Source organism: Ursus arctos, unplaced genomic scaffold (assembly GCF_023065955.2).
Source record: "Ursus arctos isolate Adak ecotype North America unplaced genomic scaffold, UrsArc2.0 scaffold_15, whole genome shotgun sequence".
In the NCBI taxonomy this organism is placed as follows: Eukaryota; Metazoa; Chordata; class Mammalia; order Carnivora; family Ursidae; genus Ursus; species Ursus arctos.
In genome coordinates, this window is record NW_026622819.1 from 57,403,466 (window position 1) to 57,417,443 (window position 13,978).

At 37.8% G+C, this 13,978-nt stretch overlaps 2 protein-coding genes across 5 annotated transcripts in view; one reads left to right on the plus strand and one right to left on the minus strand.

Annotated features, from left to right (window-relative positions):
- The first annotated feature begins 688 nt into the window (after window positions 1-688).
- On the plus strand, window positions 689-6,776 carry CUNH5orf58 (chromosome unknown C5orf58 homolog). Its single transcript, XM_026510952.3, has 2 exons — window positions 689-782; window positions 6,506-6,776. The coding sequence occupies exons 1-2, from the start codon at window positions 689-691 to the stop codon at window positions 6,655-6,657; spliced, it is 246 nt and encodes an 81-aa protein (XP_026366737.1). The 3' UTR covers window positions 6,658-6,776.
- Window positions 6,777-8,211: 1,435 nt separating this feature from the next.
- LCP2 (lymphocyte cytosolic protein 2) overlaps window positions 8,212-13,978 on the minus strand; it is a 44,250-nt gene continuing 38,483 nt past the window's right edge. For all 4 annotated transcript variants that reach the window (XM_057312314.1, XM_057312313.1, XM_057312317.1 and 1 more), the window contains 4 exons: window positions 13,060-13,154; window positions 12,380-12,457; window positions 10,513-10,668; window positions 8,212-8,954 (listed from right to left, as the gene is read on the minus strand). The gene's annotated coding sequence lies outside the window, so the exon portion shown is untranslated. The remainder of the gene's footprint in view (window positions 8,955-10,512; window positions 10,669-12,379; window positions 12,458-13,059; window positions 13,155-13,978) is intronic.

The window sequence follows — 13,978 nt, forward strand, 5'->3', positions numbered from 1 at the left end:
ATTGTGGGTATTGTTTTTTTTTTTTTTCAAGTCATTTTGAGAGATTTGAATGGCTAAGATTAGTTTCTAGTGAACCACGTGTTTATGTATTTGTACATGACGTAATTGGTTAAAAAATATGTACTATATGTATAACATGGTAACCTGTTGATTTACACATTTTAATTAGCCAGAATTTTTTAAATGTGTATTGCCCTAATTCCCAAAGCTAAAATAAAAGTGGTCCTTTTGCCATCTTCTTAGTTTATGAATTATAATTGAATCTTACTTTGAGTTTTACTCTGTACTTTGAGTTTTACATGGACCCTGTCATTAAGAATAAATTAGAAGAATACACTGTCTTACATAAACAAAATTAGAGAAAGTCTTACACGACTACTCAATTATAAGGTAGTTTATAAGTGCTGAGTTCTGAAAAGGGGACCTCTGCATTTCCATTGTAAGGGCCCCATCTTGTTATCTGGTTTCATTAAAGAAGAATTCTAGTTGCAGGTGTCTTCAGTTGGGAAATATGAACAAGTTGATGCCTTACTATGCTAGAATTCTAACCATTATATAGACTATTATTTCACAATTGTTTCATTTCTGAAATATAGATTTTCCCTTTAGAAATTCTGAAGATTTAAGTATTTTCAAAGTGCATGTAAATGCTTCTGATTTATACATTTTGTTTCTCTTTTAAAATCAGATGTTTAAGAATAATGTTACTGACCATAAGCTAAATGTGGAAGCCATAATTAAAAACATTAACATAATTTCTTTGGAGTTGAAGAAGATGAAAGGTAAGCATGGAATCCCTGAATTAAAATGTTTGCATGCCATAGTTACAAAACGAACAATAGAGCCAAATTGTGCTTCTGCTGGGATAGAACTGAATTTGCCTACTAATTAGGATTTCTCTACTTCTTAAGAAATGTTGACACTGTAATATGAATTAGATCTCTAAAGATGAATTATGTTTGAGAATTTTCCTGGGAGTTAGTAGACTTGAATTCCTATCCCTGACACTAACAAGCTTATGATGTTGTTTAACTAACCTCTTTAAATTTACTTTCCTTCCTTCCCTTCAATAAACTATTGCACGATGATGTCACATTCTGCAAAATTCAGTGTCTCTATCCATTAATCTTTACCAAGCCCCTAAAGTTTCTTCCAAATTAAAATTATAAGTTTGTTTGACTCTGTGAGTTAAGGGTTCTTCATTTTAAACAGATTCATAGAGTAGACCTTACAGTTCATGATGTTTAGTCATTCACCTCACAGACATTCTATTATTTTATCCCAGACATGTAACATTTCCATGATTTAATATTTCTAAGGACAATTTATCCCTGACCAAATATTTCCTCTGTTGGAGAACTCCCTATCTCACCAGTCAGCCTCTTCCTCTTTAGCTGGTTCCTCCTTGCGGACTAGCTGAAATCTATTCCTGTCTTCCTTTCACACACTGGTCCTATTTCTAAACATGAAACTACACGGAATATGTAGTTACTCTTCTTAGCACAGCTCTTGGATATTTGAAGATAGCCTCTCTGTCAGTTACAAGGAATTCAGCTATAAAAGTAACAAAATATCAACTTAATGTGGCTAATACGGTAAGGAAATAAGAGATCCAAGGTAGGGCAGTCTCAGAATTAATTCAGAGTTTTAAAGGTTTCTGACCATACCAAGTTCTTTCCGTTTTTCTGCTCTATTATGTTCATTCTGTTTATCACTCATAGTCGTTGCCTGCAGGTGTGGCCATCTACAGACACTGTATCTGCCTGTCTCTGTAAAAGGCTTTCCTCAGGTCCCCTCCAGCACATTTTCCCTTTCCTTTCATGGCCACATTTGCATCGAATGCATATGCCTGCACCAGCGGCTGTCAAGGGCAATTTGAAGGCCTAGACCAGTTTGGGCCAGTCAGGACTTGCTGCTGGAGCTGGGAAAAGGATCACCTCAGATGGAATCAAGTTGTGCCACCAAAAAGAAGAGGGGAGTGCTTGCTAGTAGGGCACCATATAGTGAGTGCCACATTTCCTAGACTCTGATGTGCCAACCGTGCTGTCTCAAGAGACGTTAATAAGTGGTGTGCAGTAAGAACAGAGCACATGTTATTATGGTCAAATTAATTTGGGAAGTGCTTTATGCTGGATATTTCTCTCAAAAATTCACGGGACACATTAACAAAGGCTCTGAGGAATCTTATGTAAAGAAATCTAATTATCTTTGCTCAATTCATCATCTCCCAAAACCAAATTCAACGCTATGGCAAGGATTTCCTCTCTAAAATGTGAATCTCCTGAAAACTCTCGTTAGTTCACTATTGCCCCAAAATAAAGTCCAACAAACCTCCTAGAATGGACTGTAAGACCGCTTGAGATCAGGCCCCTGCCTACCTCTCCGGCATCTTATCATTCTTTTATCCCTGCACATTCTGTGCTTCAGCCACAACGAACCATTTGCAAATCTACATATTTGCTCTTTATTCGTGTCTGTACTTTAACACACGCATCTTCTGAATTGCCCACTGCTGCACCCACACCTCCACCCGGCCAGGGTAACTGCAACTTATTAGTCAAGGTTACATACACTGGCAGAATTTTTTTTAAGCAAGCATGTTATCTCTTCTATCTTTTCATCTCATCTATCACACTGCGTTGTAATTGCATGGTTACTTTTCCTATCCCTGCTCACCTGTAAGCTCCTTAAGGGTTTTCCTAGCCCTTAACATAGCGCCTTGATATAATAGGTTCTGGAAATGCTTATTGAATGAATAATTGGTGTCTGGATGCTTGCGTTCATTTAAAACAGAGAAGCTTTAGATTTTTCTCAAACTTGATTATCTAACTGTTCTGACTTGGGGGTTATTCTTTTGTGACGCAAAATAGGACTAGTAAATGTGATGACTGTGTTCCTGAGAAGCTGTGGGGTAAGGCAGGCAGTTAGGCCAGAGGGACTTGCAGAGCTAGAGTCAGAGGGCAGACTTCTGGTAAACATGGAAGATTAAATGAACAACAGTCTTTTTAGCCACACTTCCTTCTCTCAATAAGAATGTCAATAGCTGACACAGAGCATTTCCCATAATCCAGATGCTCTTTCAAGAGCTTTATATAAATGGACTCAATTGTCCTCACGACCTTGTGAGATAGAAAATACTACCGTTGGCATTTACAGATAGAGAAACAGACCTAGAGAGGTTAACTAACTCTTCCAAGATCACACAACTAGTCACTAGGAAACCTGAGATTTAAATTTAAAGTGATTTTAAAGAGACGAAAAAGCACAAGATAAAGAGGTCTCAAAAAAAGTTAACAGTGAAACAGAAAGCAAATGGAAGCAAACAGAAAAGTTTGAACCCTAAAGTCCAAAAATCTGAACCATGAACTGGCTAGGTAGAGCCAATGAAGATTCAATATATGTGGCACCAGAATCATCTGGAAGTGGAGGTGAAGGTGGGGCTAAGAACAGAAGGCTGGTTCAATGTTTAAGAAGTTGTAGACCCTAAATAAATAAATAGATAGATAAGTTTAAAAATAAATAAATAAACAAATACATAAATATTAAAAAGAGACGCCTGGGTGGCTCAGTCAGTTAGGCATCAGACTCTTGATTTCCACTCAGGTTATAATCTCAGGGTTGTGAGATCAAGCCCTGCGTCAGGGTCCGTGATAGGTGTGGAGCCTGCTTGAGACTCTTTCCTTCTCCCTCTGCACCTCCCCCACCTCTCCCTCTAAAAAAATAAAATAAAATAAAAAAATAAGAAGTTGTAGACCCCTAAGTTCTCTTCCCCTCTCTGAATTAGGCAACTGTTCCTTTTCTATGACAGAAGAGTTGAGTTTTATTCCCTGAGAGGATCTCTGGCCCAGAGCCATTAACCACAAGTTAAGGCGAAGAGTACTGTACTGAAAACAAAGATATTAAGACAAAGTTTACATACTGAATTATAAGATTCCCAGCTTTCTTTTCCCACTTGGCTATAAAACATTGGCAGCCAGATTTACATCCTCAAGCAGATTTTTCTTTCAGGAATCTGACTAGCCTAAGAGAAAAAAATCTAAAGACACTGAGAGCAGAGGTTTCCCCCAACAAAATACCCAGCCAGGTCACCCTCCAATACAGGCTACCATAGGCATAGAATTTCCAGTCGTCTTTAGTGCCGTGGCCTTAAATATGAGCAGAGAGCTCTGGGGCAATAGATATTTGATGAAAGCATCTAATACGAAAAGTAGAGACAAAGTCAATACATGAATTCCATTAATGAGGAAGAAACAGAAATCATGAAGTGAGATGAAAACTTCTAATAAATTATCAATAGCTGAAGAGAAGTAAGAGAAGAGGCTATGTCATGAGACAGGAACATGATCCTATAAAAAAAAGTTTAAAGAAGGGAATTCTTGGAAATTAAGTGGGACAATAGAAATAACCTCTGTAGAAGGGTTTAAAGATAAAAAGAAGACAACCCCCTAGAGTGCAAAAAAATAGAGGTGGAAAGTTTTAGGGAGAAAAAAATTACAAGATCAGTCAGGGAAGTTCAACATTCAGTAAATAAGAGTGTTAGAAAGGACACAGACAATGCATGGGGAGGAATTCATTAAAGAACTAATCTGAGAAAAATTTAAAGAGCTGAAGGAGTTTCTATAATGAAAGAGTCTAACACAGTGGTTGAAAGTAGACCCCCAAGTACAATACTGTGAAATATTGTTCTGGAAGAACAAAAAGTCCTTGAAGTTTCTAAAGAGAATCAACAATTAAGAATAAGAGTCATGAAAATTCTCATAGCTACACTGGAAGCTAGAAGAAAGTACAGCAAGGCCTTCGGAAATCTGAAGAAACATAATTTCCAACCTTTATTTTTATAGTCCGTCAATCTATTAAGCATTGGTACAGAGAGAGACATTTTCAGACATAAAATGTTTTCCCCTTCAGAAAGTCACTGATTACTGAGGTCATATTCCACCAAACAAGGTAGCAGACCAAAAGAGAAAGAAATGAGATTCTGGAAAAAGGAAACTCCACACGAGGGAGGGGGAAAGGAGTCCCTAGGATAATGGTGAAGGGAGTTCCCAGATGCCTCTGCACTGCAGTCCTAGAGAGCAATCAGTCCCGACTAGAGGAGATCAGAAGCTCTAGGAGAGCAGAGACTTTCAGCAGTCAGATAGCTAAGGCATCTGACTATATACCAAAGGAGATCTGCCCAACTGGGGAAGATTTGGGATATATTTATGATAATTAAGCAGTGAAAACAAGAAAATTATTAACTGATTGGGTGGTACCATGAAGGAAGGGAAATGTACTTCAAGGCTCAGCTGTGGATAGTACTTATACAATCAAAAAATGTTAACCTCTAAATATTGAGCTAACAAAAATTGTACTCTTAAGTACACTCTAGGGGAATGGGGGTAAGTAAAAAAAACTATATCATAATCTTCTATAGTCAGAAACAGATAGATAATGGGGTGCCTGGGTGGCACAGCGCTTAAGCGTCTGCCTTCGGCTCAGGGTGTGATCCCGGCGTTATGGGATCGAGCCCCACATCAGGCTCCTCCGCTATGAGCCTGCTTCTTCCTCTCCCACTCCCCCTGCTTGTGTTCCCTCTCTCGCTGGCTGTCTCTATCTCTGTCAAATAAATAAATAAAATCTTTAAAAAAAAAAAAAAAAGAAACAGATAATACCTACAATTGAAAAAATAAAATATGCACATCATTTAGAGATATGGAGGGAAATAAATACCTGCCCCTCGAACAAAACAAAAAGACACCAAACACAGACACACAAAACAACAAAAGCAACAAAAACAGTATGAGCCGGAAAAAAAAGTTAAAAGTTGTTGCCTCCTGGAGATAGGAACTGCTAATTTTTGTAACATGCTTTATAGACCTATTTGATTCTCTCTATATAACATATAACATAAAAATAGTAAGTTTACAAAAAGCATAAATCAAATATGTATAAATCAAGTTGCAGTTTAGTAAGATAGTGCACAAGTGGAGCCTTCTAGTTAATTTTTATGTGATGCTTATTTTATAGCACATAAATTTGACTTTAAGTCAAAATGGGGTATACTTAATTGTGGCCTGATCAATAATCAGTGGAAAACTAAGAATTAGAAATAGCTACTAAAAGTAATAATATGGACCCCTGGCTGGCTCAGTTGGTGGAGCGTGCAACTCTTGAACTCAGGGTTGTGGGTTCGAGCCCCACACTGGGTGCAGAGATTATGTAAAAATAAAATCTTTTTTTTTGAAGATTTTATTTATTTTAGAGAGAGAAAGAGAGAGTGGGAGCGGGGCGAGGGGAAGAGTGAGAAAAAGAATCTCAAGCAGTCTCGGAGCTGAATGCAGAGCCTGACTTGGGGCTCCATCTCAGGACCCTGAGATCTTGACCTGAGCCGAAATCAGGAGTCGGACACTCAACTGAGAGCCACAGGCACCCCCAAAAATAAAATCTTTTAAAAAAAGTAATAATAGTCGTCTATGACGTATGTGCTCCACGGTAGTATCTTCTATTATTTTGTTTTACACAGAGCTCTCCCAGTTGCTGCTTTGTGACCTTACTCTGCATTTTAATCATCCTGTGAAGACAGATGACTTACAGGAACCAGAAGAGAAAACCCCCCTCTTTGAAGAGTCTAAAATACCAGATCTATCCTTTGCTTCTACCAGTTTTTCTATCTGATTTCTTTTTGTTTGTTGTGAATTTGTAACTGTATTTAGTGTGGAATTAACATGTATCTGGGAGAATTGAGTTTACTAATATATTTAATATGATAAAAAAACAAAATAAAAATATGATGAGTTGTAAATAATCATTTAATAGTCTTGAAAGCTGTTTTATTGTTTTAATGTTTCAATGAATGGCTAATTCATTTCACTAGTGGCAAGAATATGATATAGGATATTGGCCACAGGGCATTGCTTATCCCTTCCTTTATGCTTGAATTTGGCTCAGATTGAAAGAGAGTTAACCAAATTAGAAGTGGATGGTAAGAATTTGTATTAATCAGATCTCTCCTGATAACCAGTGCCAAAAATAACTCCAGCTAGGTGAAGCATTTATTGGGTCATGTGACTTGGAAGTGGTTGAAATAGATGTCAGGGACTCTACTAATTTGTCATATGTCTAACCTGGTTCAATTTCTGTGCACTGACTTTATCCTCTTCTGCTACAGACTGGTTTCCTACATATGGCAGGTAGAAGAGGGTAGAGACATGGCAGCTGATCTCACACACTACCAAACATTTGCTTTGCAATCTATTACCTCCTTCATTTTAGGGATTTTCAAACATAAAGGATAGTCTACCCTAAAGCAAGACACAAGGTCAGCTCACAGTGTCTGCTCTCCTCACCACCCAACTCAGTGTTTAACACAGAGCAGGCACTAAATAAATGCTTGTTGAAATCCTGTTGAATAAACGTGTACTGAACGCAGATTTTTCAGCTTTGGAGCTCCCTAGCTCTGGACCCTAAGTTGAGAACTCCCAGTGTATAAGGCTAAAGCTTGTTGAAACATTATCATCATCATTGGTTAAAAGTTCCCACATACTTGTTATCTTAGCAAATGATCGGTTTTAACCAGGTAACTTCTAAGCTCCCTTCTGCTGTTCTATTAATTAACTTATGAAAATGAAGATGCAAGATATTTTTTTTGCCACTCAGAAAACTTGTAGATGAAGTAGAGAAGCCAGAAACTTTCGTTGCTAATAAAAGTTGTGGAATAACAATAACCAAGGCCCCGAAGGGGAAAACTTGAAGAACAACCAAATGCCTGGTTTTTGTTGTGCTGAACACCTGCTACTATCTGTTAAGTGAGATATGTAAGCTGAAGGAAAGAGTTGTTGCTTCAAAGGATCTATAAAGCCTTTTTAGGAAGGATGATGAGAAGGGCTTTATGGTCGAGTTGTCACGGGATAAAAGAGATAGAAGGCATCTAATAGGAAAGTCTGAGCACATTTTTCTATGTATATGCATTGCTCTTTCATCTTTGCTGGAAGACTTTGGTAAAATCCACGTCACTTGAAAATGCTTTTGGAGTTGTGGGAGTTGCAGACAGAGGAGGTGGGATGTGGGTGTTGGGATATGATGAACTTATATCCAGATGTATTTGACACCAAAGCCTCATCTCTAAATTTAAAATGATTACCTTCGGTATGTGTAGCTTAAGTTTTCTTTAAAACAAAAAATATAATAGTATGGACTAAACAAAGTCAATAGTTTTAGGAACACAAAAAGTAAAGCAAAAGGCAAATTAATTTTAATCCTAGGAAGTTATCCCATCATGCATTTATCTTTTCATAAAAAAGTACACAAAAATCCCCCCAGCAAAAAACGCCAAATAAGAAAGGATGAGATAGTTTGAAGCCTCTTAAATTATTGCTGCCAAGAAAGTGAATTTTAGACATTTTCAGATTGTATGTATAAAACTGAGGATTGCCTCTGAGTAACAAAGGTTTGACTCTTAAAAAAAAATCAGTTTTATGTGATACCAAAAGCTATTACTGTTTCAGTGTTTTTAAACTTGCCTCAAATTATTTCTGTAGCTATGTAAACTGTATTTTGAAATGGGTATTCCAAAATACCTATTTTCAAATGAATTATTACAGCGAACTACTAGACTTCAAGTGTGAACCGTATTACTCAGGCACTTTACAAACATCGAAGAAGAATAAATAAATTATGAGATATTCGACAGTCTTCACTTCAAACACTTTTTTTATGCGAAAGGTCAAAACCTTGTGCTCGTGTTGAGGGGTTTGATTCAGTCCTAAGTGTTTGTCCATTCGCCACAGCTGACTGATCTCCCCATGCTGGCAGCAGACGCAGGAGGAAGGTTCATGTGTTTGGCTGACTTGCTAGGGAAAACCTGCGGAGTGCGTTAATGTGCACTGGTATCTGGAGCCTCGGTTCTTTCCATCAATGAGTAGAAGCGGCATTTTCCTGAAGTAGTCAATAATATCTGACACAGACAAGAAGTCCTGAAAAATTCAAAATAGGGAGATAAATCAACATTGGAATGAATAGCATGAATTTCACCCTCCGTTTTTTTATCTGCATAATTTCCTACCTCTTCAAGTCATGAGGATGATGGGAAAAAATATGTAATACTTGGCTAATATTTTATTGATTTCTGCTATAGAACTCTGAAAAAAAATTCAACATCCAATAAATTATGGATACAAGACTATATGTATTCATATTTATGTATATTCATGTATATATATATTAACTTTATGGGGGTCATAAATAAGAGGTCTAATTATGATACCTTTGCCTTAGGATTGCTCTGTTTGTGTTTTTGATTTTGGGTTCTGTATCTCTCCTTCACTCTTAGTCACTAAAGTGTGAGGAGGTATAAGGAATCAGGAGGTCAGACAGCAGCGTCCCGGTGTCCGGCGCTGATGACCGTGGCATTGCAGAATGAATGGTTCCTTCATGATCTCTCAGCTGTGTCCGCACTGCCACCTCACACTCGCAAAGGCTCTGTAGCCACGTCTGTGCACGCATTGCCTTCTTCGCCTTATCCCTGATGGCCAGACGGGAAAAAAACCTAGCCATCCCTCTAGACGTGGGTCAGAATCACACCATTACCCCAGACAGCATTATGCACTTCCTCCGAGACTACTCCGCTGGGTGCCTCCTTCCTGGACAGCTGCAACGTGTGGTTTCTACTTACATTTTTCCACATCAGACCAACAGAAATTCTGGAAGGCAGGCCTCTCCGCCCCTATAGCATCTATGCTGCTCTAGCCACGCTGAACCAGTGACTGAAACATTTGACCGGAAGCATGTGCTTTTTCCTATTTGTTTACATGATCATAACTTAAAAATATTTGGGGTGAAGTGGAAGTTAAGGGTTAGCTGTTTTTCATTCTGGAAATGTTTGATTCAGAGGATCCTCCTCCTGGGACTTTGAATTTAAAGAACATGTTTGAGGCTTAAGTTTAGCTGTTAGTTTCCTTTGCAAAAGCAGTTTTTTTGCTTACCATCCAAAAAGTAATTAGCGTAAACATTGGCCAGACAGAGGAAAATTTCTTTGGCAAGTTTGGCCACCTTCACTGGCCAAACCTCAATTTTAAGTGAGAAATGACCCAAGTATTTAAAGAATCACCGCAGCAAGAATTCTATCTTTCTATCCTTTTCCAGATGTCAATTTTAAAATACAGCCTTATAAGTACACTGCAATCTTACGTTAATATTATGCTACAGAGGTGAATGATAGGAGAGACTCCCTTTGACACCATCTAACTATATGTTTTTTAATTTAAATGTCAATTTTTTAATTTTAAAAGTTATACATGTGATTTTAGATTATTTGGAATAAAAGATATAAGAAAGACTCTATGGCACAGATAGCTACGGTTATTTTGTTTTATTTCCTTTCAGCAAAGGAAAGGCTTCACTAATGTGATTTAACTCTAATGTTGCCATATAGTATGGACCCCCAAAGAATGTTACAGCAAGCTTCCATATTGGCAGGTGTGTGGAAAGGCATGAATAGAGGATTTGAGGGAATTTTGCAACTGGAATCCTTACCTCTTTCCCTCGGAGTCCAGTTCCCAGCAAGTAAACTTGGCTTTCCTCTTGATAACGGATCTGGATGTTGTAAACTTTATCTTTGTACAACACCATGAGGACGTATGGATTGGTTGTTGTTTTTTTAGAGCTGTCTCTAACCAGAAAAGTGCCATCCTAAAAGAATAAATTCCTGTTACTACGTGAGCAGTAAATGTCCATACTTCTTTTTTTTTTTAACCTATTTATTTTAGAGAGAGCACGAGGACATGAGTGAGGAGAGGGGCAGAGGAAGAGGCAGAGAGAATACTCAAGCAAACTTCCTGCTGAGCGGGGAGACCAACTCAGGGCTTAATTCCAGGACCCTAAGATCATGTCCTGAGCCGAAATCAAGAGTCAGACACTTAACTGACTCACCCACCCAGGCGCCCCAGTAAATGTTATACTTCTATTGCCTGTAAGAGCAGTAGACAAGCCTCTAGAGATCTGGAAACTTAACCAGTTGACAAGTCAATGAACGTTTAGTTCCCTGAACGGTTACAGTCCCATGTACCATGGACTTCTTGGTCGTCAAGAGGCAGCAAAGATTGTATCAAATTTCCACATTTCAAAGAGACCTCTTTGAAGCCTCCTGATGAAAAAGAAATCCCTTTTTTCAATAATAAAACAAATACTAAGTGGTTGAGTGGATAAAGGGCCAGACAAAATAAGGACTTTATTAGTTTAACTAAAGATCTGCCTTCCTACTCCTGGGAGCTAATTCCCTAACCCTTTCTTTCCATAACCAAAGTCAGAAAACACGCAAATGCTATGAAATTCACCCATTTTAAAACCTCGTGATTTCCCTGTGTTCATCATTAAACACCTGACCATAAACAAATGTGGACCATCTTGTGTTCTTATCACTGTTTTTAATTTATTAAAGTAGTTTTGTGATTTGTCCTGTACTTTAAAATGTCATTCCATAAAATATTGCTACATAATATTAATACTGTGAAGAGCTAATATTAAAGTAGAATAAATTAATAAGGCAGCTTTAAACTACCCCCTCGTTTGTGGATTGAATCATGATGGCTTTAAATAGCCATCAATCTGCAAAAACGGCTTTCATTTGTTCTTTTTATTTCGATTGAGTAAATTTCATTCGGAACCTCTTCTATTCAACAAATGTGCCTGTGGACCAGTGATTCACAGCCAACAGTTTAGAATTTAGAGTTCTGAAGACTCCCAGAACCCACAGAGAACACCTAACTAACTAAAATCAGAATCTCTCTAGGTGAAACCCGGGAATCAGAATTTTTTAAGCTCCCGAGGTGATTTAAATGTACAGCTAAGATTGAGAACTATTCTTGTAAACTCAAGATGTGAGAGATGAGGGGTCTTTGCTTTTCTTTCTCTAATATATAGATTTAGGGTTAAGGTTCAGCACCAGACCATAGGAGATCTGGCTAAAATAGAAATTTCTAGGGGAAAGGGCAAAAAGTTGCTGCTGCCTCTCTCCATATGGATCCCTTCACATCAGTGTGGATGGCAATTGTATATTAAAAATGAAGATGGAACCAGTAAGATGTTAGAAGTTTAGGGGAAAGAGTCTCCTTTTGATAAGGTATGCTTCTTATGACAAGACAGACCTTTTTTGTTAATAAAATCTCCTCAGATTCTGCCAGCCAGATGACTACCTTAATTTAGATTTTTCCCAGATTCTAGGAATCATTGCTATGGATGCTGGTAGTTGTAAAGCCGTCACTAGTGGGTCCCGTTGGTGTAAGAGCATGAATATCACCTAGCAGAATTCCTAGCCCGCAATTGGTCCTGAATAAAAGCCAGTTCCCCTTTTCTCCTTCCATTAATATTTATAACTACTTAAAAATAAACTTCAGTACAGTACCTGGTTTATCTTTCTAAGAGCAGCTTCTGCCTCTGGTCGGGTAATATAAGAAACGTACCACTCTTCACTTAATGAATTCTGAAAATGTAAATTTTTAAAAACTGAATAAATTTTGCAGTTACATATGTAAGTGAAAAGAAAAGCCTCCAAGTAATCATTTTCATAAATCACCACCTCAATTCCATGAGCGTTGAAGCATTTGTTTTCTTAATTTGAATATAGAATCACTTCGGTGGGGCTAAATAGAAGGTATTTTGCATGAACTGCTTTTTATCTTGACACTGGTTGCAAAGGTAGTTGTGAATAAGCATTACATATATAATGGAAACTTTAATCAGGAAAGATATAGATGTAATAATTTCCTCAGTTGAGTGTAATATGCTTAATGAAAAATCTGGGTTAATGAGCAGTTAAGTGACTTATTCAAGGTCATAAGCTAGAAAACAAATGAAAACTAGAATTACTTTTCTCGTTGTTAAATACAAAACACACATTTGCTATTGGAAAAGTCTGAAAAAACACCAAGGAAAAAGAACATATTTTTCATCTGGATCCTCCCCTTTAATTTTTAAAAAATTAAGGGTAATTTAAAATAATAATAAAAATACAAAAGAGTATCAAACGGGAGATACTGCTTATTTGCTGGGAAAAAAAGAAAATAAAAACATATGCTTAATTACCTCTTCTTCCCCAGGAGACAGCGATCGAGGTTTGTTTGGAACTGGCAAGGAGAAGTTTCTTCCCTCAGCTCTGGGAGGCGGTCTGCTGCTAAGGCCTTCAAGAGTATAGCATTTTGAAAGTTAACTTGCTGTAGCTATTTTTCATTTCTGTCATCACACATTTCCCCCCTAAAACGCCCTTGCAATTGTTCCCAGCAATTGACATTTTAAGAAGCCATAGTTTCAAAAATAATTTTCACCTATTCAAAACCGCAAGGGCTGTTGACTGTTCAGACATCATTCCATAGCCATGTCAGTGAAATTTTGAGGACAGTTCCACAAATTTGAGTGATTTCTTAACAGTGCATGTCACATAATATAAAATAACTAGGCCATTAATGAAAAACTCACGGTAGTTTTAATGTGATCATCAAAAAGAATGTTCACGAGACCGATTTTTCCTAGGCCCCCGCACACCCAGAATGGATTCCCAACCACTGATACAGTGACAATGCGGTAATAAAGAGAATTAGGTCCTCCTGTGTTTACACATTAAGAAATGTAAGTTACCCAAGACAAGGTGAAATTACCTTGAGAATATCGTTAGCTTCTAGAACCAGAGTTTGCTACCTACTGTTCCTAACTGCATTTTCTAAAGAGGCAGAAGTGTTCAACTCTCACAGAAGACCCTGCCAACTACCTGGTCAGTCGGGAAGTCTGTGAGGTACCTGTAAGTTACCCAGCATTTGTGTCTCACCTTCCCTAACACCCTTTTGTCTTGTTCACGGTTCCCTGAAACCTTCTGAGAATGTGTTTCCTAATCTCAGCAAAGGTTTGATTGTGCTGATTCGTAATCGCCGAGGCTGTTTTCTATATGCCGGAATGGCTGTTAAGAACTGAAAAGTTCTGTGAGCTGAATGTTCTCTGAATTATTCATGTG